The sequence below is a fragment of the Syngnathus leptorhynchus genome, chromosome 12, assembly GCF_054491065.1.
Source record: "Syngnathus leptorhynchus isolate UIUO chromosome 12, UIUO_Slep, whole genome shotgun sequence".
Lineage (NCBI taxonomy): Eukaryota > Metazoa > Chordata > Actinopteri > Syngnathiformes > Syngnathidae > Syngnathus > Syngnathus leptorhynchus.
Window position 1 is genome coordinate 7,399,511 of NC_141206.1, and position 25,024 is coordinate 7,424,534.

Below are 25,024 nucleotides of genomic sequence, written 5' to 3' on the forward strand. Positions count from 1 at the left end.
GTTGTTCTCTATCTCACTGGCTGTGTGTCCACAACTGCAGTTTATTTATAGACGCAGAATTAAAGCTTTGCTTGCTGATAAAAGTGCACTTTTAACTCCGGGGTGGGAATCCCAAGGAAAGCAAAGATTGGTTTTCAAATTAGCATCGGCCTGATTGTTAGCTAGCTCTGAAATATCATCGATTATTTTAATTCCACACTTGCAAATAACAATTGTAAATGTTAATCTGGTTCAGAAGGTACAATGGCAAAATCTTATGAAGTAAAAATATGAAACGTATGCTAGCAGAAAAGCTAACAGTTAGCCTACTTTCTTTGATTTCTTCTTCTATGTTTATTCCCCGTGATATTTTGTCATCACCGCCATCATTTACTTGGTACTTCAACACTTTAAGAGTCGATAAATATATCCAGATGAATTACAGGCAGTTGTTGTTGTGCTTCAACACACTTTCACACTTTCAAATTTCCCTTTGAAATTCCCCGGAGAGCATGTTGAACAGGAACCAAACGCCTCTTTCTCCAGTCCCGCCAACAGTCTGGCTTATGCGTCGTCACGTGGCCGCTTTCTTTACTGAGCTCATGAATTTTTGATGCTTTTGGTAAGAGGTGGTTTTCCTGTGTCCTCACTAATGGTGGCCCTTAAATGACAACTCTCACGCTAGTTGTCTGAATTATTCACAAGTGCGGCGTATCTGTGTGACATGCTCAAAATACAAGCCCGTCGTGTGGAAATGCTCATCATTTAAATTTGTACCGCTGAAGACGACAGAAAAAGGCAAATGTTTGCATGTGCTAATTCTCACAAGGCGGCTCGAAGGCCTCGACTTATGGCACACTTTCCTTTTCTCCATCAGGTCCAGTCCCTTCCTCCCAGCGGAGGTGTGAGATGGGAAGCGCAGCACCGGCTGGCCGCCGCCCGTTCCACACGGCTGCGTCCCAAAGAGCAGTGGGTCAGTACTCGGGGGTTTACACAGGGGGGGCAGAGGTGTTAATGCTACATGCTTTAAAGAGCTACATGATGTCTTCACTTTGCCTCTGAACGGCACCACGGGTAAAAGCTGGAACTAATCTGGGAGAGTGGAGTGAGGGAGGAAGTAATTGGTGAATGGATTCAGAGCACTGGGAGGAATTTGTGGACAGCCATTTTGGAGAGAAAAAAAAAAAAAGACGAGTATTTCTGGAGTGTTTTGTCTCAGTTTACAAACAAGAGCGTCTTCCGCTTCCTTGTTTTGATCTGGGACTCTATTCTGAGGCCCGTTGTTGTGAATATGCGTTGCTGTTAGGCTCCGGCTATTTACATCTGATTATGTTGACGTTCGACAAAGGCAGAATTGCAAAACACGGCTGTACCTAATATTCGGACCCATGCGCAAAGGATGACATTCTGTCCCAAAATAGACCCAACGCACGCTTCGAACTCTGAGGTCATACGCGCAAGAGGTAATGAATGAAAACACATTAGCCAGCGAATCAATGTTTACAACCTTTGCGTGTTTATAAGAAGTTCGTCGGGGGAAAAAAAAAAAAAACCCCGCAATAAAGTAGCAGAAGGCAATATTGCGAGCGTGGAATGGGTCCAAGCGCTAATGTCACCTCCAGAGAGCCAGAGCGCAAATATTACACATGCCGGAGCGGCTTCGGAATGGGAGTGCCGTGTTTACGAGCGAATACGTTTGATTAAACCTCGGTGGTGGAAATGACAGAGCGGCCATTTTGGAAGTGGCCGGCGACCCCGGTCCCAACATGCGTGTACGCAAACAAAAGCGGCACTCGCACGCATACATAATGCCGGCGCTGCTTCTACAGCCGAGGGAAGTAATGAAAACAAATGGCAGAGTTCTTTCCCCGCTGGGACCCGAGGAGGAACTTAGTCATCAAGCTAATTTTATTCTTGTCTGGCCCAGAGACTCCATTTCCTCTGGGTGTTTTTACAAAACCCGGGCTGCACCACGCCATGGCCCAGTGATGGATATGAGGGCCTGATGACCGGATGGCAGATGCTGGCCCTGTAACTCAAGCTCCAAACACTCACTGATGACCCCTTGTGCGCCCCCCCCCCCCCCTCGCAGCCGACCCCCACCTTCCCAGAACACATAATCTTTACTCAACGCCATGCTGGGCAGGCGCATATAACCATGAATTTTTTTTTTTTCAATCATGATAAATATTGTTGTCAAAATATATTTGGGAGAACATTTTAACATTTTGAGGAAGTTAGCGTATTTGGCTAATGACGGTAAAAAGCTACAAAGTGAATGCTCCGGACTCAAAACAGAAATTAGGTCAATTTTTCGCTCCCTTTTGGAACTTTTTTCTTCTTCCGCTAGATATGTAATTTCGCAAGACTAATGATAGTCGATATGACGATAAAAGAACCAAACAAGAATATCGCAACATATTTTGATGTTTTGAATTGACATCTTCTAAGTTTTAAGTGTAGCACTTTTAGTACAGTACGTCTGATATCTTTGTGGATCTTGAGGTGGTCATTTTTAATATATATATATTTTTTGTATCAATTACAAAAAAATGTTTAGGCTTCTTTTCAAAGATTTGTCTTATTTTCCTTTCACTTCAAGGCCGTACAGAACAATGAGCCCTCTCTTGATAAGCGTGCGGATTAATAATGGATGCAGAACTCCAATTTTGCCCCAAGTTGTGCTTGAAGATGAGAATGGGGTGATGGAGGGGGGGGGTTGCGCATGTCACATTGCTTCATTGGGTTAGCTGGATTAGCTGGATCACTATTACATCTTCCCATCAGCGCTCGCACCAAAGTCCCATATTGCCACTACATGCGCACAGATGGGAGCAGGGGACACTTGGGACGCGGCGGAAAGGAAGCCAAATGGCCTCTTGTTCCCACTCCTCCGTTAGCAGCCTCCACTCCGCCGCAGCCGGCATGGATTATTCAGTAAGCGTACCCTTTCAGCCGTGGCTGCGGCCCGCACCGGCGACATTAAAGAACCTTATTGTTGTTGATTTGTTAGTACGCGACAACTTCCAGCAGAAGAGCCTGACATTAAAAAGCAATTAATATACCGGAGCGCGGCGGAAAATCGGCCTCCGCTGGGAGCGTCTTTCTCGGCGGCGTGACCCGTAAATGCGGGCGAAACACGGAAAAGATGGCTTTTAGTGTGACTCGCGCTCATTTCCGCAGATGGGTGACTGACAGCTCGGAACGAGGGGGGGGGGGGTAAACAAACGCAGTTTATGATCAGCATAATCAATGTGACATCAGTGAAGGGAGGACAACGTGCTGCTGTTTTTCTTCTTTTTTCTCCTCAAGAAAGCGACAACTTGTTCCTTTTGCCATTCCAGTAAGAGATTTTTCTTGGGCTTTTACCACCCGTCAGGCCAAGCCTTAACATCATAGCGGGATATCAGCGGCACCCACTTTAAAAGCAATCCTGCATGCATTTAGATTGCGAGCTGACAGGTTGAGCGCCCGCCGTCCCCTTTTGGGCTTTATTACCGAGAAAAGCGCGGCTCTTCCTTCTGTTTCTCCACTCGGGCTCATCATAAAGCGGAGAAGTCGGCTTTGAGATTAAAGGTATCTCACATTACTTGAACATGAAACGGCAGCCCAAGTAGAATTATGCGACCTGTAAAAAAAAAAAAAAAAAAAAACATGTTTTGTGAGCATAGACTTTTTTTTCCGCCCTAGATGTTCAAAAGGGACTAATGGTGGAAATTAATAGCTTTCAGCACATAGACACGACCAGCCACAAGTCTGAGGCCGCCTGAAGCTTTTTTTTTTTTTTTTTTCCCCCTACATCAGTTGCCGGGAATTCGCATTGTACAGAACGTCCTCGGTTTACGATGTTTTTTTGTGCCTGTAGCGGTGACGCAAGCTAAATTTGTGTGCGAGTCAAAACACAACTTAAACGAACGCAACGTTAAGTCAAATTACAGTAAATGGCTATAAAAAAAAAAACCTGCGGTAGCCCATAAATGTCTATCAAATGTCTAACTATCAAACGTAAAGTCTATGGCACGTCCCTCAGCCTTAAACTCCTTTTGTACAAACATTGCGAGGTGTTTACCAAACAGCTTTTGGTTGCCCTTGTTGCTCTCCATCCATTCAACGGCCTCAAGGCTAAGTAGCCCAGGAAGGCGTCACTCGTAAATAGGAACCACTCAAACCTTTCATACTTCAATTACGACAAGGGAAGAGGAAATCAATGTCGGTTGTCTCTCCGCCGCAGTAGGGCACGGAATACAGATGACAACAATAAAACCAAGGTGAGCGTGTCCGGCTTGCCATGGAGGGCCACAAAGAAGTATCCAAATCAGAAGGTTCTCAAAGAGGCAGCCTTGTTTGCCACAAAGGTCTTACAGACTCGAGGCTTCAAATTCAAGCGATGATCAATAAGGGGGAAAAAAATAAGTGGGTTCTTGTACAATTGTGTTGTACAGTTTGGATTTTTATTATGAAAGCAATTTACCACTCCTGCGTGAAAGAACATTACTGTCACAATGGAGAGTAATATTGGGTCCAGCTACTGTGGCAGTTTGCTACAAACTGTATGCTAATCGGTGTTAGCGTTGATGCTGATGTTACTCGCTCGTTTTTATACAAGCTTTGACGTTCGGTAAATTGATCAAGCGTTGCGCTCTGTTAGCATTTAGCACGTGCAGGTGTCGCTTCTGAATAATTTACACATTTTTGATTTCATGTTTGTTTGACCAGCTAAACTGACGAGTTGATGTAGCGTCTGAGTCTTATCGTAAAATGACATATCATAGTTGTTGTGCTGCTATAAACCTTACATTTTGACACAATGCATATCCCAATTTCATCAAAATCTTAATCTTTAAATCCCAAAATATTCATCTTGGCACACATGGCAAATTAAGGGGGTTTTGGGGTGGGGGCAGCAGTCCGACAAATAAAAGCGATTCACGTCTGCTTTAAGCATCTTTGGTAATCCTAGCAAGGTCTTTATTTGCTCTTGTCCATTAACTGGATGAGGTGTTGGCTCCATGCAATCCAGGTGTCATGGTAGCAACATAATTTCTACAAGAAAAAAAAAAAAGAAGCCCACTATCATTCAAAGAGGGCCTGTTGGGGTTTATCTCTGCCGGCGCACTTTGAAGCACTTGATCCTCGCTCTTGTCTGCCATTTGGGGCTCATTGTGTCATGGGCGAGGTCACTGTGAGGGCAGCATCACCGGCTGCTGCTGCTGCTGCTGCTCCTCCTACGTCCCTGCTCTGCATATTCCCCTGGATGGATGCGTCGAAAAATCAAGGATGGCGCCCCACAAAATCAAATAAATGAATCAACAACTGGCCCTACAAAAGCCATTTAACCAATCAGAACCCAGAAGAAAGTTGACTACCTGAATGGAAAAAAGTCACAATTTCCACCTTGACCATAATAAATAACAAGAATGATAATCTCCATTTTTGTCTACCACCCTAAACTAGACATTCCATGCATCTTTGAAGGCAATCAGACTGCTCAGCTTGATTTGATAAATCGAGTAACATGAGGAGGCTTTTTTTTTTTTTTTTTTGCTTCCCTCTAGATTAGTCAGATGCACCCTCATAAAGAAAAAAAAATGAATGCAGATGCTGCGGTCTGTCTCAAAGTATCAGCCGTTACAACATTTGCAGGAGTGATCAATCCCCTTCTCGCCCCCCCCCCCTTCACATCAGCTCCACTTACTCCTCCAGGTCATCGCTGTGTCGTCAGCTGGCCCGAGCATATGTCTGACATCTCCGTCTGTCTGTCTGTCATCTGTCTGTCTTCTTGCCATCGCTGCCCCCCCCCCACCCCCCAAAAAAAAAGAAAACCCTTGTGTCGCCGGCCCTGTCGCTTGTGTCGGCCGGTGGCCAGCGTAAACATGTAGCGACCACTTGATATGTTTGTACGGGGATTTGGGGATGAACATTAGCGTGTTTGGAGAGCGGAACATCTGGTGGGGGGAAAAGGTTACAGTGGAGGGATACCACCGGAGCCCGAGCCTTGTGTAGAATTCCTTCCATCAGATAAATCAAGACACTGAACCACTGGGAGAGAGGAGAAGAAAGGGATGGGACTTGAACTCAAAATTGGCCTGGAAGTGGAAGAGTGGCTGTTAGAAAGATGGCTGCACCTCCAAATGTTCATCTCCGTTTCTGGCTTTCTCCTTGTTGCACTCTTTGGGGAATTTGAAACCTTGACAAATATTGGAAGACTTCCCTAGTATGTGTTAAGTCCGACCTCACCGAGATCCAGTTTGGACAGTTCAGGGGGGGAAAAAAAAGAAAGGTCGAACGTCATCGGGAATGATGTTGCGAGTTGAAAATTCAAAGTAATGGCTTCTGAAAAAGAAAACCATTTAAATATGCCTTATTTCATATATACTTTACTTTATACTGTATTTATTGTGTTTTACATCAACACACAACTCGAGTTATAATTTCTTGCGTACCTGGGGCTGGAAAGCAAAGCGTGTAGAGTCTCTGTTGCCAATGCAGTCAAGTTTATTTCTTGATATTCACGCCAGGGTTTAGTGTTTTTGGTGGACACACAGACACAACACACACACACATCCTTCCTCCTCCTCGTCAGCGATGAGTAAAGCGCACGTCAGGAGATGTAAGGCGTTGTTAGACGGCCGACGAGACCAAGCTGTCAGAAAAAATGCCGTCAACGCCAACACCCGAGTATCAAGGGCACAGGGTGCGTGGCCGCTTCCTCGCTGCCATGTCCTCTGTTGCTTAATTACGCCGCGTGTACGCCGCCACCGCTATTGTCAAATTCTTGACGTGGCAGCACTGTTGGCAAGCGCCGGGCCAAGTTTTGACACGGTGCCCCGAAGAGAGCGCTGGTGCGTGCCGTGTTGGCGGCTTGTGTGCAGAGGCAGGTTTGCTGATGCTAGCGGGGGGAGCTCAAGCTCAAGGCTTCCCAATGACGAGATTCTTCACAGCGAGTAGTCAAACTCTACTTAAATCGAACAAAATATATTGCATTATGTTTGGAATCACTACAAGCTAAATTGTGATTGGCCTAAAGATTTTTTGCGGTCTATTTTCAAATGTCAGGAGTAAAAGTACAAAGTCCTCCGAAAAAAAAAATAATATTTGGACAGACACCTGAAAAATCCACTTCAGTATTTCTACTTCGTTACTCCCCACCAGCGCTGTTCCCTTTTGGGACGCTGAGTGTCTTTGCATATGGAAACAAGTCCAGTCCCAGCGTGATTCTGCACATGGTTGTCACATTAGGACTCTTAAATCATTTGATTTGAAAACAGTTTGGGGACGAGTCAGTGCGCGCGCTCAGGTTTCCTCGTGCATGCTCTCGCAAGATTTGTGTCGGAAACACTCTGAAAAGTCAATCGCTTTTGCCGCTTTTCCAGCAACTTGAGCTCCAACCCCTGCGGACTCTAAAAAACAAATGGACAAATTGAAACCATTCCAGAGAAGTGTTAGTGATTACTTGGCCTTTTTTCAAATGTTAATCACCTTTTCAACATTTTCCTTTGACAACAGGCTCCCATGCTACGTGACCAAACATTCTGTGATATGGTGACTATTTTTGGTGGGGAATTTTTTGGAATCATTAGGAAATGGGAATGATGTCGTCCGTCACCTCCCCCCCCCCCCCCCCCTCCCCCTTGGAACGATGGCTTTGGGCGCTGGCGTGAGAACAGTAGCTCATTGACTTCTCATTCAGCAGCTGCGAGCACACATCACTCGTACATTTTCATACATTCTGCTAATTACAGTGTACTGCTGAATTCTCATGCCACATGACCTGAGCTTTTTATACAATGTTCAAAATCAAATCGGACGACGACCCAAAATATAGTACGTGTATTAACTCTCCTTATATGGTCATTTACCTGATCTCGTCTTTTTTTTCCCCTTTTGAGTACATAATTATTCAAAGTGACCAAATAGCTTTGCCTTAATAAAGTCAGTTTAGCTTAGTGCTAACAAGCGAGACCTAAAACTTCAAGCACTAGATTCTGAACACAAACGATGAAGCAACACAGGTAGATGGACAATATAATAAGAATATATTCACAATCTTTTTATATTCATATATTTATGATCCCTTTTGAAAATATTGTATTTATCTTGGAACTTCTAATTTTCTTATTTAAAGGTCGTTCTTCAAGTCAAGTATTTTTTTTATTTCGCACAAATCCATTGGAAAGTCTCTCAAAAGCGCGCCTCGGGTACTTCACACGAGGGCAGACTGCAGGAAACGCACTTCACACCGCGCTTTGACCAGGAAGTAGTTGACAGCTCTCTGGTGCCCTGGCCCGCCGCTAATTCCTCCACTTCCTTCCCCCGCTAGCCTAGCTTAGCATCAATCACCTCGCTCAACTCTCAGCGCTAGTGCAAACCAATTTCCTTAATGCTGATTGCACTGTAAACTAACTCTCCTCACCAGCTCTGGCTCTTGTTCTGCAAGCCTCATTCATTCTCGCTCGCTTCATTTCCTTCCACAGCTTCCTCTCGCCGTGGCGGAGCCAAGATTTGAGCCGCCTCGCTAGAAAAGACAGGCCTAAAAAAAGAAAAAGCCCAAACTATCCGACGCTTCTACTTATAGCTGGGCCAATAACAAGTCATTGTCAAAACTATTATTTGTTGACACAGCTACATTCCGGCCTAATCTCCTTTTCCTCGACATTGCGCCCCACCGTCTTCTATATCGGATCTTTACGGCTTTTGCTGACACGACGTAGTTTGCTCTCGAGTGCACTGGTGGTCAAACTGCGGCCCGTGGAACATTCTGATTTTCTGGCCCACCTAACGAGAGTCCTTTTTTTAGCCGTTCCCTCCCTAAAATTGGTCAAATGCATTGACTCACTTTAGTGATTAAACCCCCCCAAAATATATCAAGATAATTCAACGTAAAGAATCAAATAAAAATACCGTCATAGCAATTTAACACACATTTAGAAAAAAAAATCCAACTCCAGCAGTCTGTAGATACTTCAGTTTTTGTTTAGAAATGTTTAGATGCACTTGGGACACCCCCCCCCCCCCCCCCCCCCCCAAACCACAATTTACAGACCGCAGGGGGATCCAGGGACCCCATTTTGAGAAGCAGCGGTCTAGCGTATCAACAATAAAAAGTAGCCAGCAACTCCCGGGGAATGAGACCCAGACTCCACTTCCCTCTGAGGCATGAGAAATTCCTTACGCGTCTCTCAGCTCACAGAGTCGGCTCGGACGCAAGAGGAGGCCAACAACTATTTCTCACCTTCGCCGTCCGTCCTTCGGCCTCGGCCCGATCCGGAAACCCGGCAATAGCATTTACACGTGTGCTTTCATCCGCCGTCGAAGGCCGCAGCTCCTCCTCCGCCAGCGCCCCGAGTGGCGGCGAGTAAACAGAGCTATACTTTAAATGTCTCCTAAATCATTTTCATTTGTCCTCGGTAGAGTCTTGTGGAATGTCGAATTAGAGGACGTTGTCAGTGCAGCAAGACCACAGCAGACATTCGCTCTCACCTCGACCGTGTCAAATTATGGGATGTCGTGCAACAGTCCTCTGCGACCGCGAGTGTTCGCACCACAAGGGCTTTTTTTGTTACACGCTGACAACTCCCTCCTGCTCTGTCTGTTTTTGACATCAGTTTTCAACACTCACTGGACAAAACATTAGGGACACTTGAGATCAAGTCAGAGCTTTTTCAAAACAGACCCTTAAAAACACGATTTTGCATATTTACTCGGGTATAAACAACAAAGTATTTATTATTGTCTTTTAATGTTTTCATTCGTTTAATCGCGGAGTTGCGCATAGACCTATTAAGCATAAGCATATTTGATCACAAAAGTTGAAAATGGACACCGGCTGCATGTCTCACTGTGAGTTAATGCTGAAGAACTTTGGATTCTTCTCAGTCAATTATCTCATCATAAGAGTCATGACAAAAAATAATATTTTCTCTCCTTCTGGAACTGAACCAAGGTTTACAAAGCACTTGCTCTATATTGGGCTTGGTTGAATTTTCCCAACTACTTTTAGCTCATTTTATTGCTGATACACTCGACCGCTGGTTCTCAAAAAACAGCACCGAGTCAAAGTTGAAATCATGTGTATACCGAAAAGTGAACGTGTGAACTTAACCTTTGGCCTGCATGATGTAACTTCCTGTGGAGCACGTGACTTGTGGAATATTACACTTTTTTTTTTTTTTTTTTTTTTTGGGTCTGTGGGAGTAATGTTACGGTAACATGACAGAGTGAAAAGACAACTCGGTGTGAATTAGATTTTTTTTTTGTTTTATTTTAGAAAAACGTACTTAAATTGGGATGACAGATGTAACTCATGAAGTCAGTTAGGGTGATGCGGCGTAAGAACTAAAAGTGATGCGACGCAGGAACAAACTTAAAACAACAACGCGTCGCCGTATTTCCCAGATTGCGTTTATTTTGGTTTCTGCTTTTTTTTTTCTTTTTTTTTTTTTCTCCTTTTTCCAAAACTGGCACTGCCGTGTCAGGTCTTTCCCAGCACCGAGATTGATGGGAGCGCGGCGGGCCCGAGGGGGTGCGCGGAGAGGCGGTCCCCTGCTGGGACTTCTTTCTGGTCGGCCGAGCGCCGCACAGGATGCATCAGTCAGTCGTACCGCTGGCTCGCATACAAGGCCCGCCGTCGGACGACAGAGAAACCGTAGCTCGCTCTGCTCCTAATGGCTGGTACACGGCGGTTCATGTTTCAGCCTTGCTCTGGGCCCCTGCCGCTGACATGCTGCTTCATTATGTTTAGCCTGTGTTTTATTTGGCTCTCTTTGGTATGGTGTAGTGGAATAGGAAGTGAGCAAGGGGGGGGGGGGGGGTCGTTTGGGGGGGGGGGGGGTTCGTTTGGGGGGGCGGGGGGGTTGCACAACTTGAAGGCGCAGAAGGAGGGCCACTCCAAAACAAACAGTAGGAGGCCGATGCCTGCTCGCTGTGTTTTACTTACTGCGCACAAAGTTACGTGCGATCCCGGCCACAGATGGAGCAATTTTCTCGCCCCCCGTTTGTGTGTTTTGTGCGTGTGGTGTGATTTGTAGAGTCAATCTCAACGGGTTTAAACCGACCCCCTCCTCTAACATATGCCCTCGAGTCAAATCATCAGGAAAATACGGCGCTAGTTTTTAAGTTGCTATTCATTTGCTGTTTTTATTTTGTTAGTGGATTCACAAAGTTACAGGAGTGGAAACATTGAAAACACACGTATCAATTTCGATTTAAGTACAGTGTGTGTGAGAACTTTTGCCCCCATTGTGTACACGAGTGTAATGTGGATGTGTTTAGAAAAGAGCAGCCGCTCGCCGTTGGCCACCACCTACGCCGTATCGAGTTGTCGCATGGTTGAAATAGTTGAGCTCACCGTGCTCTCGCCACTTCTCGTCTGGGGCAGTCAGGGACTGCGTGGCGACATAGTTGGAGGGATTCCCCCCCCCTCGCCCGTCTCCCCTAATACATACTTGCATGCTGACACACAAACACACAAAGGTAGCACCGGTGGGGGGTTGGGTTGCCCTGACAAATTACCCACATCCCCGCCACTCTGGTGTCTCAGCATGGGGGAAACTGGATGGCCCAGTAGGAGGCGGGTGGATAAGTGGAAGGTCAGGGATTGAAGCCCAGGAGGGCAAGCAGAGTCCACGCCGTCTCTGTAGAAGATGATGAGACTACGCTGCTTTTTTTTTTTCTCTCTCTCTCTTTCTCTCTCTCTTTCTCGACTTTAATACCATGTCTACAAGAACATGGCAATTAAGTATGGCTCATTTTAAAAATAGTCTTGGTCTTTCCCAGTTTTAGTCCAAATTCTGGCCAGCTGTTTTTTTCAGCATTCATGTGTAGCCCAAAAGAAAAACAAAACCGTTTTTTTTCCCCTCTCTTTTTTGGTCTGGCTCGTTTGTAAGGACATTGGTGTTTTATATTCGACTGGGCCAGAAACTCTGTTTGATGTTATTTTTGCCTTCTTCTGGGGAATGACTTCCACCGGATTTCTGATTGGCTCAAATGCTAAAAGCGATACAGATGGCACTTTTTTTTTTTGAAGAGAACTTTCTCATGATGTTAACCTTACATTGACGTGATCACTTTCTTGAGCCTTTCACATTTTTATGCAAACTCAACTTTAGGCGATTTTATTTTTAAACTCTCAAGCTGAACATTTGATGTGATGGCAGTTTTGTGTTTGACTTGAGAAGTCAATTTCAGTGAAAGTTACTTTAATTGCTAATGGGGCTCACACAGGTTATAGCGCCACCTGTTGCTTTGGAGTAGAATCGACGGCCTCCATCTAGATGTGGATACCGACTATATATCTTTATATATAGATTTAAAAAAAAAAAAACGCCTTTGGTGTGGACTGAGAAGTCTGGGGGGGGGGGGGGGGGGGGGGGTTGAAGTATTCCCATGCACCCTAAATCTCTTCAGCCACTCCATCACCACAGTCTGCTCTCGCTGGCGCAGACTTAAGTCAGAGGTGCGCTTGTTTTGTGTGCGTGGACACGCTTGTGCGGAGAGGCAAGAGGGCCGCCGCTCCAGACTGCCGGGAGAGGATTAGGAGTCTGGAATGCAAGACACTCCTTGACCCGGGCGCGACCTTCCCGACTAAATCCCTTGCCCATATCTGTCCTTCATGGGTCATGATCCAATTGGTCGCCCTTTGAGAATGCTGACCCCTCGCGCAACCTCGCCACTCGGTCTGCTTCAAACACGTTGACGCTTAAAGATGGCCGGAAAATTTCTGGAGAATTTGTTGTTGTTGTTCATGCAGACCTACTTAAAGAAGTGGAAATATCAACCTATCACTCTTGTTCTGCATTTCAAGTCTCCATGTACACCTAAAACATAAATGAAGTTGTCCCCTCTCTACTCTTTAGGAGACCCGGGTGACGTTCCATTTGCGAGCGTGTCGAGCCAGAGTGACGTTAATGGCGGCGGAGAGGAACAAACACATCAGAGCGGCGGGTGAGTGGCAGTGACACTGAGCAGAGAGCGAGCGAGCGATGGGTGGTGGCAGGCAGGCAGGCTTTCTTTCTCTTCACTGGCGTCCCACATGACATGGCTGCCTGGAGAGATGAGAGACAGATGGGTGTCCTGCTCGCTATAAGGACGCCCGCTTGAATAAAATATCACACTTGTGATTAATTTATATTTCATCTGCATAGTGAGCCGGCGCCCTTGTCTCTTTCTTCTCCTGCTGTCTATCATGGTACGTAGCATGATTGATTTTAACCCGTGCTGATTCAAATGGCGGGACCGGGATGTCGCCAAATTGCCCTGGCTCGGAACTGAGGAGAAAATGGAAAGGGACGCATTTTCTAGTCTTGACTATGATGCATTTTTCTATTTCTTTATATGTTTGCTATCATTTTTAAATCTGAGTCTACTACTTTGATGATTTGAGAGTAGAGTAGAAAAACATTTTAAATGAGTCTACATGTCATTGATATGTGACGAGACTCATTTGTTTGAATGGAAGTAAAATTAGCCCGTCCATCCGTCCGCCCACGATGAATTTAACCGACTCGAGGCTCCCCTAAAGTCTTTCCTTGTACAAAAACAACGAGGAAGAAGCTCCCGGTGTTAACGCTGGCGTGTGTGCAAATCGACACGCGTGCTTCTACTTGAGGCGTCCTGCGTGCGCACCTGTCTGGCAAGGTCAAAGAAACAGCTGTGAGGAGCCCGCCAGCTCGGCTGACGCCGGCCCTCACCTGTGTCACATCTGCCTGCCAGTGCCATCAAGGTGCGTCAAGAGTCCAATCTGGCATCTCTCCACCCGTGGCTCCTCCGTGCTGCACCTTGCACGCTGAGAAAACAAAAAAAACAAAAAAAACACGCTTTCCACTTCCTCCTCAAGGCGTCTGTCACTCACCTGTCATTCCCCTAATCAAACCTTCCCCTCCCGCACTGGCCTCTTTAAAGGCGAGGGGGGTGGAACTGTCAGAGCGAGAACGCCGACCACTTTGGTCTCGCTCGGAAGTTTAGCAACATCCGAGGGCGTTAAATCTCTGCTTTGGTGTTGAGTGACAGCACAAGTGGAATGGTCAGACTTAAATGCTAATGCTAAATTTAACCTTATTGAAGGCTCAAATTGGAGTTTTAATGACAAGACGGTAGTACGTAGGTTTACCAGACCGGCCTAGCATCAGCTGTCGGCGTTTGTTGCTTTAGGATGAAAACTCACTATGTTACTGTAGTCTGTAAAAACAATAAAGCGTAATAGGGAGTGTCAAGAAATCCATTTGTTATTTTATGAGAATATTTTTACAAATAAAATCAAAGAATATATGAAATAAAAACCAATGAAAACGTCAATATTTTAGAGAATTAATTTTGTATATTTTTTAAGTAAAATCAAAAATGTTTTTATTAAATAATTAACTATGGAAAAAGTCAATATTACAGAAAATTCATTCTTTATCATGCCGCTGCATGTTGGTCACCTGTTCCCAATACGGTCCGGACTAAAATGGGAAAACCCCAAAAGTTTCAGTGTGTGTTTAAGATCTTAGATTAAGGTCAAGGATGCCCACATAACCCAAATCAGATGATTTCCATATTTATTGCTTCTCTGCAGGCATTGTGCACAATAGATTTATTGACAGTAGCCGCATCGTATCGAGCGTGTCAAATATCTTTTGAACACCGAGCGACACTCACATTCTTATGAGCCTTGTTGAAAAGAAAAACACCTTTGGGTTTATGAAAAAACGTCGTTGGCCCTCAGGCTGTGTAGCCCCCCCCTTCCCCCCGCAGTGTAGAAAATGTTCAAATGGATCAAATGTCTTTAGGGGTTCAAAACATCACCAACAACACATTTGCTTCACTTCACACGATGAAATTTAAAGCAACAACGGGGTCCCTTAGGTTTCATTCTCGGAAGGTGATAGTTGCCGTGTGTCGAGCAATTTTGGTTACACAGCAGTTTTGAGGATCTTCCATTCACCCCAACGTACGTTACCATCTGTTGCTAGCTCTTCATCCCAAACACTCATCATCCTATTGGATTGCATGAGGATAGTATTTGAACAACTTTTTTTCTTTTTTCCCTTATCCTTTGGAAAGGGGAAGAAAAGAAAAAAAAAAGTGTAGCGAACTCAAGCAGTTGTTGGAAAACATGTCTTTTTCAGCATCACAAATCTCACAGGAGCTGTGGAGAAGCTCTTCCAGCTATCAGTGGCCACCTCGCTGCCTGAAATATTGCACAAATAACGATCAAAGCAGCTCTCTGTGCTGGCCGGGGCCAGACAGTAAATCCAGCCCGCTGAGGGCCAGACAGTGATTTTGTTTCACATTTCCGCCCAAGACACAGCCACATGCACGGAAGACCACGACGACCGAGAAGAAGAAGAAGAAAGTAGACCACTTGGAGGAAAAATAAAAAAAGAAAGAAAGATAGATAGATAGAGAGAGCCCTTGGCTGTGACCCAAACTCCAGCCGTATCAGTTGGGCTTTTCTGCCACGTGGCATATGGTACAAGACAAACTGTCAGCGTGCCCCCCCCCCCCCCCTCTCCCTTTCCTCTTCCTGCTTTACTCGGAGATGACAGGAGCAGGCGCACGTTTGTGTCCCAGCAGCAGGCATCAGGCGGGCTTAGTGCTGATTTGGGGGGAAAAGGGGAGAAAGGCAAAGCATCACGCTGCGGCGAGCTGCTGATGGCTCCGCGTGGCCGAGTGAACTGGGCGGGGGGGGGGGGTTCTTACGACGTAGCTGCGGGGGACAGCACAGTGCCGCGATTGTACGGAAACTGCAAATTGATCAAATTGTGGAGGCAAGACTTTGGGCCTATTATCTGGGTCATGTCAATGTCTCTCTGGTCTCCGTTTGGTCACAAGGGCAAAGTGTACATTTGACTGCATGCGTGCCCACCCAAAATAGATGATTTTTCCCCTCCGAGTGTTTGTCGGCAGTCAAAGCTTCACGTGCGTGATATTTAACCATTCCTTCATTCCAAACAGAGGCACCCAACGTCCAAACAAAGCCTCCATTTACACCCGAGTGATACATCCCAACACTTTGTCGCCAAAGTGACGTCAAGGCCCTCATATATTGACACTTTTGAAGATTTCTCACGAATTATTACTATTACAAAACAGAAGAACTACAACGAAAATGATTTTGGGGGAAAAAAATCCAAACAGTAACTCCATATTTGTTTACAAAAGTGACTAAAATGATCATCAAATATCGATTTAGTCTAATCATAACTAAAAACTAGTAATTAAAACCAATTGAATTTCAAAACCCAGCTGTAATGACGAATCCCAAACTATTTCAACTCTGGTACGAACAAAGTTTGCGGCTCTGAGGGGACACGTCCACTCGCCTATATGCAATCTGACATCTCCGACTCATCTTGCCCTCTCTCCCGCTCCTATCAGGAGTGATCAGGGAGCCGAGCCGCAATCAGACGTGACTCTGGCGGCTGTTAGCCTAGCACGCCGCGTGATCGCCGTGGCGACGCGCGTGAGGCCGGCCGGCCGGCCGCCGTCGCCGTTCGTCACGGCATTTGAAGATTGACTCCCTCCCGGAGGTCATTCCTCCTGGCTGCCAGTAGCTGGTAACCAGAAGCAGATCCGATGCCTGCCACCAAGGCAGGACGGTCGGGCCCAGTTGTTTGTTTTTATTAGGTCTGACCAATTTGGAAAACTGCTGGTTGACTTATCTGTTATTTACGGCGTCAAATGTATTGCTGTCTTTAATCCGCTCAGACCAACGGAAACAGCCTAAAAGCGTTTCCAAAACTGCCACTCGGTGTTTACATCCCGAGCCGTGCAGCTCGTGTCGAAACGGCCGTGATGAAAGCGAGGCCGAGACAATCCGATTCCTTGTAAATCAGCGGCGCCGATATTAGCTGTTGAAGGCTAAATGGCCATTATGGATCCTCAACACTCATGACATGTTGTGACCTGCCTCCTTTGGTGAGGTATGCGACGCCGTGTGTGGGAAACACACATTCGCATGCGTGGCCGCTAGCTAACTGCGCGCGCCGTGTGTGGGCCGTGTTTGCCACCACTTAGTGACAGGTCAGACTCCCATGGTGTGATCAAACAGCAGACACAACTCTCTCCAGTTCCCACAACACTCCGCCTGCTGGAGATTGGACAATAAAAATAAGAGTGGTGGGCTTTCATCGCAGGCTTTAGCCAAAGCCCGCTCCTAGTCTCGCTCACTCCCCAAATGTAAACTGTGTGCCGAGTGTGGCGCAAGGCAGAATATACAGACACAACCTGCCCTCCCTTTTTGTTTTCATACAAATCTGTCTTATATTAACTTGGGCTTTAATAATATTCATAATCAGGATATGAATATTTTCATACATCTGGCTGTTATTTATGTTGGGTATTGTCTCAAGGGTGCTTAGCGTGGCGGCCGAAACAGGAAATTGGCCCTCAGCTCTTTGTGGGGATGGGATTTTGAATTTTTTTTCTTTAAATTGAATTTTGTGATTGTCAATTAGATTGCAAATTGTAATATTTGATGATACACTTGTTAGGCTTGAAGAAACCTTGCAGCTTAGCAGTGTTGCTTCATTCTTGCAGGATGCAATTTAAATTATATTATATATAAAAAAAAGGAGAAAAAATGTAATTTATGTAAATTAAATATGTAGAAATATTACAAAAATAATTGCTAATTGTCATAATGATGAACAATCCACGCTTAAACATTTAGCTGCTTGCTCTTGTCGCGGCACACTTCAGCAGTCATAAATTTCACAATTCTTTTTGTTTATTTACAAGTTGTTTCCTTGTAATTTAACTCCCCCCCCCCCCCCCCCCCCTCCTCCTTCCTCCTCTCAGTGTGGCCTTTATTCTGTTTCGTGCAAACCCTCAGTTAAGCGTGGTGACACATTGTGGCTCAGTTGTCAGGGTTACAACAATAACACAACCAGAGACTTGGTGAGCCTTTAGATTTGTTTTCTTCCCCCGTTTAAAATTTTGTAAAAAAAAAAAAAAAGAGTGATGTCATTCACCTGTCTGACATACCTGAATGTCAATATATTGGAATCGTCCCGTAATTCCGATGACACTATTGTGCCGTCTGCTTTCCCATCATTCGCTGGGATTTGTGCAAACGGTGCCGATTAGCCGCATCAGACTCCGAGCCGTCGTCGGCAGGCGTCCAGTCCGCCGAGAGGTATTGTCGTGAGGGAGCGAAGGGGCGGCGGAGGGGATCCTATCTGCAGTGCCATCAGCCCCGGCCGGCCCCTTGCTCGCCACTAATGGAATTGTCCTGCACCCCGGGCTGCGTATTACCATAGATCTGAGGGATAGTCGCACTCCAAGCAGGAGAGCCCGGTGATTTAATAACGGGCCGCTTTCTGACTCACTTACAACACAAGAACATCAAGACGAGCAAGTTCAGACGTATAGCAAATAAATAAACACGGGCTTCCTGCGCAACGGTGTGTGTTGAAATAAACCATACCTTTTAGTCCAAAGGGCGACAAGTCAGGTCAGCCTTGAAGTGGTTCTTCCAATTTTAGATTTCAAGGCTGTTTCTTAAATGTGACAAAAAAATTGGCCTGCAATATTCAAATTTGCTGCAATTTTTTTTTTTTTACATCTATTTTATCGGAACATATCAAATGATGCACCGGGTCAACTTTGGCCTCAGGGCCTTGAGGTTGACCCCTGTGTAGCATTGTGTGAATCCTTTTTTTTTTTTTTTTTTTTTTCTCCAGCAACAGTTGCCTTTGAGCTAACTCCTATACTGGAAAATTTTATTTCCTAAGCCCCCCCCCCCCCCCCTCTCTGCCCCTCCTTCCGCCATTTGTGCCCATGTTCTTATGCGGCGGCGCTCATAGCGGCGCGGTGTACCTGTGTGGCCTCGGCGGGCGGGCGGGCGAAGGGCCTCTGGCTCCATATTACGAGCTCCTGGTCGGCGGCGCTGTGAACTCGACACACACCTCGTGAAGTTACAGCAAGGCGGAGGGCCGCCGGCAAACTGCTCCCCGCAGATTGGCCGGTCTCGGCCACACACGCAAAGATGAAAAGGTGAATCCAGATTCAAACTATTGCAGCGAGCATCATTCAATCCTCAAAGAGGCCAGTCCTCTCCTCCCCATCCTAAATTGGAGAGGTGCTTTAGATTGATGCCTTATCTGCAGCCGACTGGGTGGCTGGCTCGAGTCTCCCTGTCTCTGTCGTGGTAAACACACACACACACATTAGACGTCCTTTCTGACCACCCCGGAGCAACTCGTTGGCTAACTCTTAAAAAGCCCAGGCAACACAATTATCTTTTATGACCTGCCAGAAAATGCTGGCTGTGGGGAGGCTTTGGAGGTCCGTGTTCAGGACCCAACAGAGGAGGAGGGGCAGGTCACAAGAACTTGTCACCGCAGTCCATTTGTGCCACACGGGCGCCCGGGCTAATTTCATTTGAGTTCTTTTGCTCTTTGTCTTCCCAGGAATAATTCGATTATTTTTCTGGGTGTGTTTGAATGACATTATTATTTTTTTTTATCTTATGTTGTAATGTATAAATGTGTTTCAAAAAAGTAAAGAGCTAATTAATTAGTCAGTTCAGAGAACATCCAAAACTATCGTCAATACATTTGTGTAGGGATGCAAGGGGGACAAAAAAAAAAAAAAGACAGTCGGCGGCAGTTGTTTGATCCCAGCTGTGAGTCAAGACCAGTCTTTTGTCAGATGCTGCAGCTGCACACTCTTAACAGAAAATGCTTACTCAAACCTAAACTGTAATCTTTCGATAACACAAGCCGAGCACTTTGGTGATGAGAACTGACATAAACAACACAAAACACTGATATGCTCCATACACAGCGGATATGCCTTGGCACAAACAACCAACCGCAACATTATGACCATACTTGCTTTGTATAGTTGACTCCAAAACAACCTATGCAAGGCAAACAATGCATTGTGCATAGCCACAGTAATACCGGTTCGTCACAGATGATAAAGAATATATGCCTAAGCGTATTAGTATACTCTATCAATCAATGTGTCGCTCCATCATTTGCATTCAAACGGAAAATGTTTGAACACAGCCAATTCGCTAGCCAGTCTATGGGTTTTGCCATGATGCGTTAGCATTAAGCTAAACCGTTTTTTTTTTTTTTTTTCCAAAAACAGGACTTTCCTTCACCTAAGACACCTGTAACCTGAATGTAATTACAATGAAGAGAGACAAAGCCAGCACAAAACGATAACATAATCCCTTTAAAGTACACTTTAATTGAACATAAACAAACTCCCTTGATGCGTTCAGGTTTTAATATCTGTCTGCGAAAAAGACATGAACTCTCATTGCTCGTACGTTTTCCGTCGTAGCCTTATGTCGTCTCAATTATCTCTGCTCAACTACATTGGTCATTATGGACTACATGTAGCTTTTACCCCCACTAGCATGTGTCTAGAGAAGCTACAAGAATGTCAGCTATCATTGCCCCCCCCTCCCCTTCTGCCTCCCCCCCCCTCGGTTCCTCCCGCTGATCTCATTAGAGTGCAGATAGATGCAACGGCTGGCTCCACATTGTCCGTCCAGGACCGTCAGCACGCTGCGGAGACGGCAGGAAGTCGGGCTTAGACTGGAATATACCATCCGCCGGGAAGACGGGGGGTGGTTAAGATCAAATAGGTTTCGATGTGAGATTAATTAGTATGATTATTGTTACTATTGATGGCATTGCGGAACGCTTGTTGCGCAATGACGGTGTTGGACCCTTTCGCTAGTATTGCATTTGTGAATTCATACTGTACATAATTTGACACTACACTGTAAAAAAAAAAAAAAAATCAACATCACATGGCACTGTCTTCATAAACGATATATTTTTTTATTAATCTCAATTAAATTCCCTGACTTCTGGGACAGTGGTAAGCATTGTGCTCTGTGTTCCACAACCACTGTCACCGGGTTGTCTTGCTGCGGCCCATTGTGTTTATCACGGTCACCATCAGCAAATGCTCCTCTGACCTTTTGTTGCTCTCCACTGGCAAAAAAAATCTTTCCAGATAATATCGCAGATATCAGGAAAGCCGGAGCCTTCACTGAAGGACCCTCATTGTAGTGATGTGCGCATATGGAGGCCGTACGACTGCGGGGGTGAGCGCCGGGTGCCCGTGTCGGCGTATCGTTTGGGACAGGCGGTGTCACGCCAGGGCCGTAACAGCCCCGCTGATCGTCCCTGTAGAGAATAAAGATAAGGAGAACGTCTGAACACGACGTGTCCCCCGGGCCCCCCGAGTGCCACCGCGGAGCCCGCCCCGCGCAAGCTGGTGTGCCTGTTTACCATCTTACCGGGGGTGCCCGCGCCTCTCTGCACGGACTAGAAATGTCTTGTGAGAAGGGGCAAACGCGCTGTGAAGACGAGAATATGGAAGCTGACAGAAATAAACGCGGGTAGCGGCGAGGCGGTGGGGGGGTGGGAGGCGAGGATGCGGCGAGCGACGGGGGGTCCCAAAGTGCTGAGGAGATCGTGCTGGCATGGTGGCCAGAGGCCTTTCAGCTCAACGGGCGCCACTACCTCTCGTTTCTCTCTCTGACGAGATGTGCCCTGCTGGTGCTTCCATGCTTGCGAGTGTGTTTGTTTGGCACACACTGTGCGGATTTTATATCCAACACCATCGTCGGTGTCTGGAAGAAATGTTTTTTTTTTTTTTTCAGGGCTGATGCCTTTTGGACGCACGTTAGCTATTACTTACTTTCAACGTAGATTTTTTTTTAAGCATGTAGTATTTATTGTAGCAGCTTTCGAAGCAATGCATATATTCTTTCTCCTCTACATGGAGTGCTAATATTACAGAAACCTCCTAAGTCACTTCCAGTAGGAATAGAATAGGAAGTCTAGGCTCTGAATGACATGAATATATTCAATTTCCCCTTTTTTTTGAGGCTCCCAGTCCCCTCAGGTTGTCGGATGCAGGTTTTTGGAGATTTTCCAGAACCGGAACTAAACAAAAGTGCAGTTTGTATGCGTCTCAATCGCCAGGCACATTTCCAGAGCGGCAAAGATGTGCTCAAACTCTGCCGGAATATTCTTTTTTCTTATCACCAGCGTGGCTTGATATGGTCTTTGGATACGCATGTTGGTTTCAAGTGGCAGCAAGAAGCAATATGGCATTTGTCTAGCTCTTTATCCTACTCTCCAGGGTTGTGTAAAACATGACTTTTTTTTTTTTTGCCCAATAATTGCAAAAGTGGATTCCTGAGCGGATATGTAAAGTTAAGGCCGTGTATTAGACGGGATCAGCCTTAATTTCCTGCACTGTAAGATGTTTTCAGTTCTAGGTGGAAATGAGCAGTATTCCAAAGGGTAGAAATGTCAACACATCCGGGATTAAGCCGTTCCTCTGCAGTGGCGCGCTTCCTTCTCAACATATGAGCTACTTTGCTCTCATTCTGGAGAAGAAATCTCGCCGTCTGTTTTCTTTTCTCTCCGCACGGAAAGCCCAGCCTTATGGTATATCCTCGCTTTTATTCAGTTTAAACTCTTCCCAGGTGTCAAAGGTGTCTTTATCAGTGATGAAGAATTAAATAAATAAAACAAATGATAGTAGCCTGTTTTGAGGAGGTGGTGCTGTATTATGCAAATGAGCTGCTCTTCATACTGGCCCCTCCCACTCATTTTGATGACCATGACGAGATGAAGCTCGGGTCAAACTTCAGTTTTATTGTCACTCACTGAGGGAATGAAAACACTTTAAGTGTGACTCATCGATTAATCGGAAGCTTTATCGATAACTAAAATAATCATTAACTGCAGCCCTAAATTCAACATAGGAGACTATAGTTTTCTCAATTTACCCTTTGAGCATTATGTGATCTGGATAACTGAGAATCCACCGTTTTTTTATTTTTTTTATTTAACTTGATATTGTGGCATTAAGTTCAAATTAAATTTGTCAATTTCGCGACTATGCTAACAATGTGTCTCTGTAACACAGACTGCTGGCTGTTATTAAGCCTTCCTCACTTTTTCCCTCTTCTTTCCCTCTTCTCAGAGCTTGAAGTTTTTTTTGGGGGGGAGAGCAAAGGTTTGGGGCCGAGGTTAAGGGAGAGCGTGGCGGCGCCGATGCAGTAAAGCGATTGTGATTTGTGCCTGCCGCCATCAGCGTCACTCTGCTCAGCTTGTCAGTCCGCGGCAGCGTCAAGGCGGCCGTTGCGGGACCGCTGTCACTAACAGTAATAGATATCATTTCAAAACCATCGCTCCTGCCCGTTGTGTCTGGCTCATGCCACTGGCTGGGGCCCACCTAGGCCATGCTTGGATGGGCCCACTCCACTCACACACATGCTGGGGGGTTGGGGGGGGGGGCTCTCCGGCGCCGGGCTTAACTGTTGGGGTCACAGCCTGATGATATGTAGACATGCATGGATGCTTAACTGGTTAAATGTGTTGATATGGTGGCAGTGCTGGTGGCGGAAGATTCGGTCAGCCGTCATGTGAGACAGATGAAGATTTTTGGATGATTTTCAATCGGCGGCGTTACCATTTGAAACGACTCGCACAGTAAATGACACGTATAAACAAACACATTGTGCCACCACGTCAATCAGAGCTTCTCCAAAGCCTCTAATGACCATTAGCAACGCAGCCGGTGGTGCAAAGAATGTGACATCACGAGTGTCACAGCGCATTAAGCCCACATTAAGTCGAGACTACCTTCAAGACGACCAGGCTCCCCGGCAGCGTGTGTGTGCTTTTATATCTGCATGTCTGCACAATGGTGTATCAGATCGGAATCTTTTCCTAACTTCAAAATGTTAGCTTGCAGCGTGACGCAAAAATCGACCAGGCGATGGCTCATAACATGAAACGAAATGTGGGGTCAGTCACAAATCACGATACCTCTTTAATGGGGGGGAACAAAATGTGAATGGTAACGTGTATCAGCAGGTCAGACAAACGTGCAAATAAATGATGCAATTGCGTCTTTGTGTCAGCGCAGGTGCTTTTGGAAGGTGTGTTCACTGGCTTGAACGTACACGCACACAAAAGCGGCCATAACACGCCATGTGTTGGACAGCCTAAACCGCAGCCCGGACTATAGCTTCTGATGAGCGCTTTAATTTTGCTTTTTAGTTGCACCTGCCGTCGGCGGCCGTTTCTTTTCATTCTTATGTGTTTGCACGCTGACGATCTTTGTGCTGACGGGGGCGTGTCCCGCACGCTAAAGGCTGGGCCTTCTTTATGTTGTGTTAATGACTCGATTAAGATGTTCCGCATTGTTGACACGCCGAGGCCTAATGTGTGTGCGCGTTGTGTTTGACAACACGTTTTTGTGGATTCACAGTACTCGAGTGGACTCTAAGCATGATCAGATTAGAACAAGTCAATGTGATATATTTCCTAGAAAATGTTGGGGGAAAAAAATCAAAGTAGCTTGAATGAAGTTATTGTAATCAGAAAAAAAAGTGTAAAATGCTTTTGTGAAAATGTTAAAAATGAAAGAAGTAACTTAGGAATGCTATTATTTTTTTTAAGATAGCCCAAATCTTCCAATTTTTAAGGGGATCCAATACTGTGCTGAAAATGACAGTTTTGAAAATGGTTTGGACAAGGCATAACATGCAAATGTTTTTATTCTGCAATATACCTCGTTAAATGTATAATATAGACTGGTTTCATTTATTTTTATAAACATGACTGGTCATGACGCGTGCTAGCTAGAGGCTGAGCAACAATGTGTTTGTTTGCAGCCCCGGAAATGATCTTATTACAGAATTGCTTCTTAATTTTATTTGATTTCCTTTATGGTGATACAATTCTCAACTCTGTGATTTTCTTCTAAAACTATTGGAACATTCCAACGAATGAGGTCAGTTGAAATCGATGAGACGGACAACGAGAATAGAGGGACCAACACCGAGCTGACAAAAAGTGCTTAGCACGCTGTGCCACTTTGCCTTAGCTGCCCCCCCCCCCACCCACACACACACACACACACACATACATGCAAACCCCCCCCCCCCTCCCCCCATGCTCTCGTCAGCTAATTATCCAGAATTAGAATCTTCTTTCACACCAGTGGTGTCAGGGCGCCTTAGCTTGAGCTGTCAAGGCCCCTCATGACTGGGTGCTAAACTCATGAC

At 45.7% G+C, this 25,024-nt stretch overlaps 1 protein-coding gene across 2 annotated transcripts in view; it reads left to right on the forward strand.

The window, feature by feature from the left end:
- Positions 1 to 25,024, forward strand: part of LOC147048171 (uncharacterized) — a 153,036-nt gene that overhangs the window by 46,776 nt on the left and 81,236 nt on the right. For both annotated transcript variants that reach the window (XR_015067736.1, XM_085926030.1), the window contains 2 exons: positions 857 to 952; positions 12,834 to 12,921. Coding sequence is in view for 1 of the 2 variants with exons in the window: in XM_085926030.1 (XP_085782156.1) it covers positions 857 to 952; positions 12,834 to 12,921 (184 nt within the window). In the remaining variant the exon portion in view is untranslated. The remainder of the gene's footprint in view (positions 1 to 856; positions 953 to 12,833; positions 12,922 to 25,024) is intronic.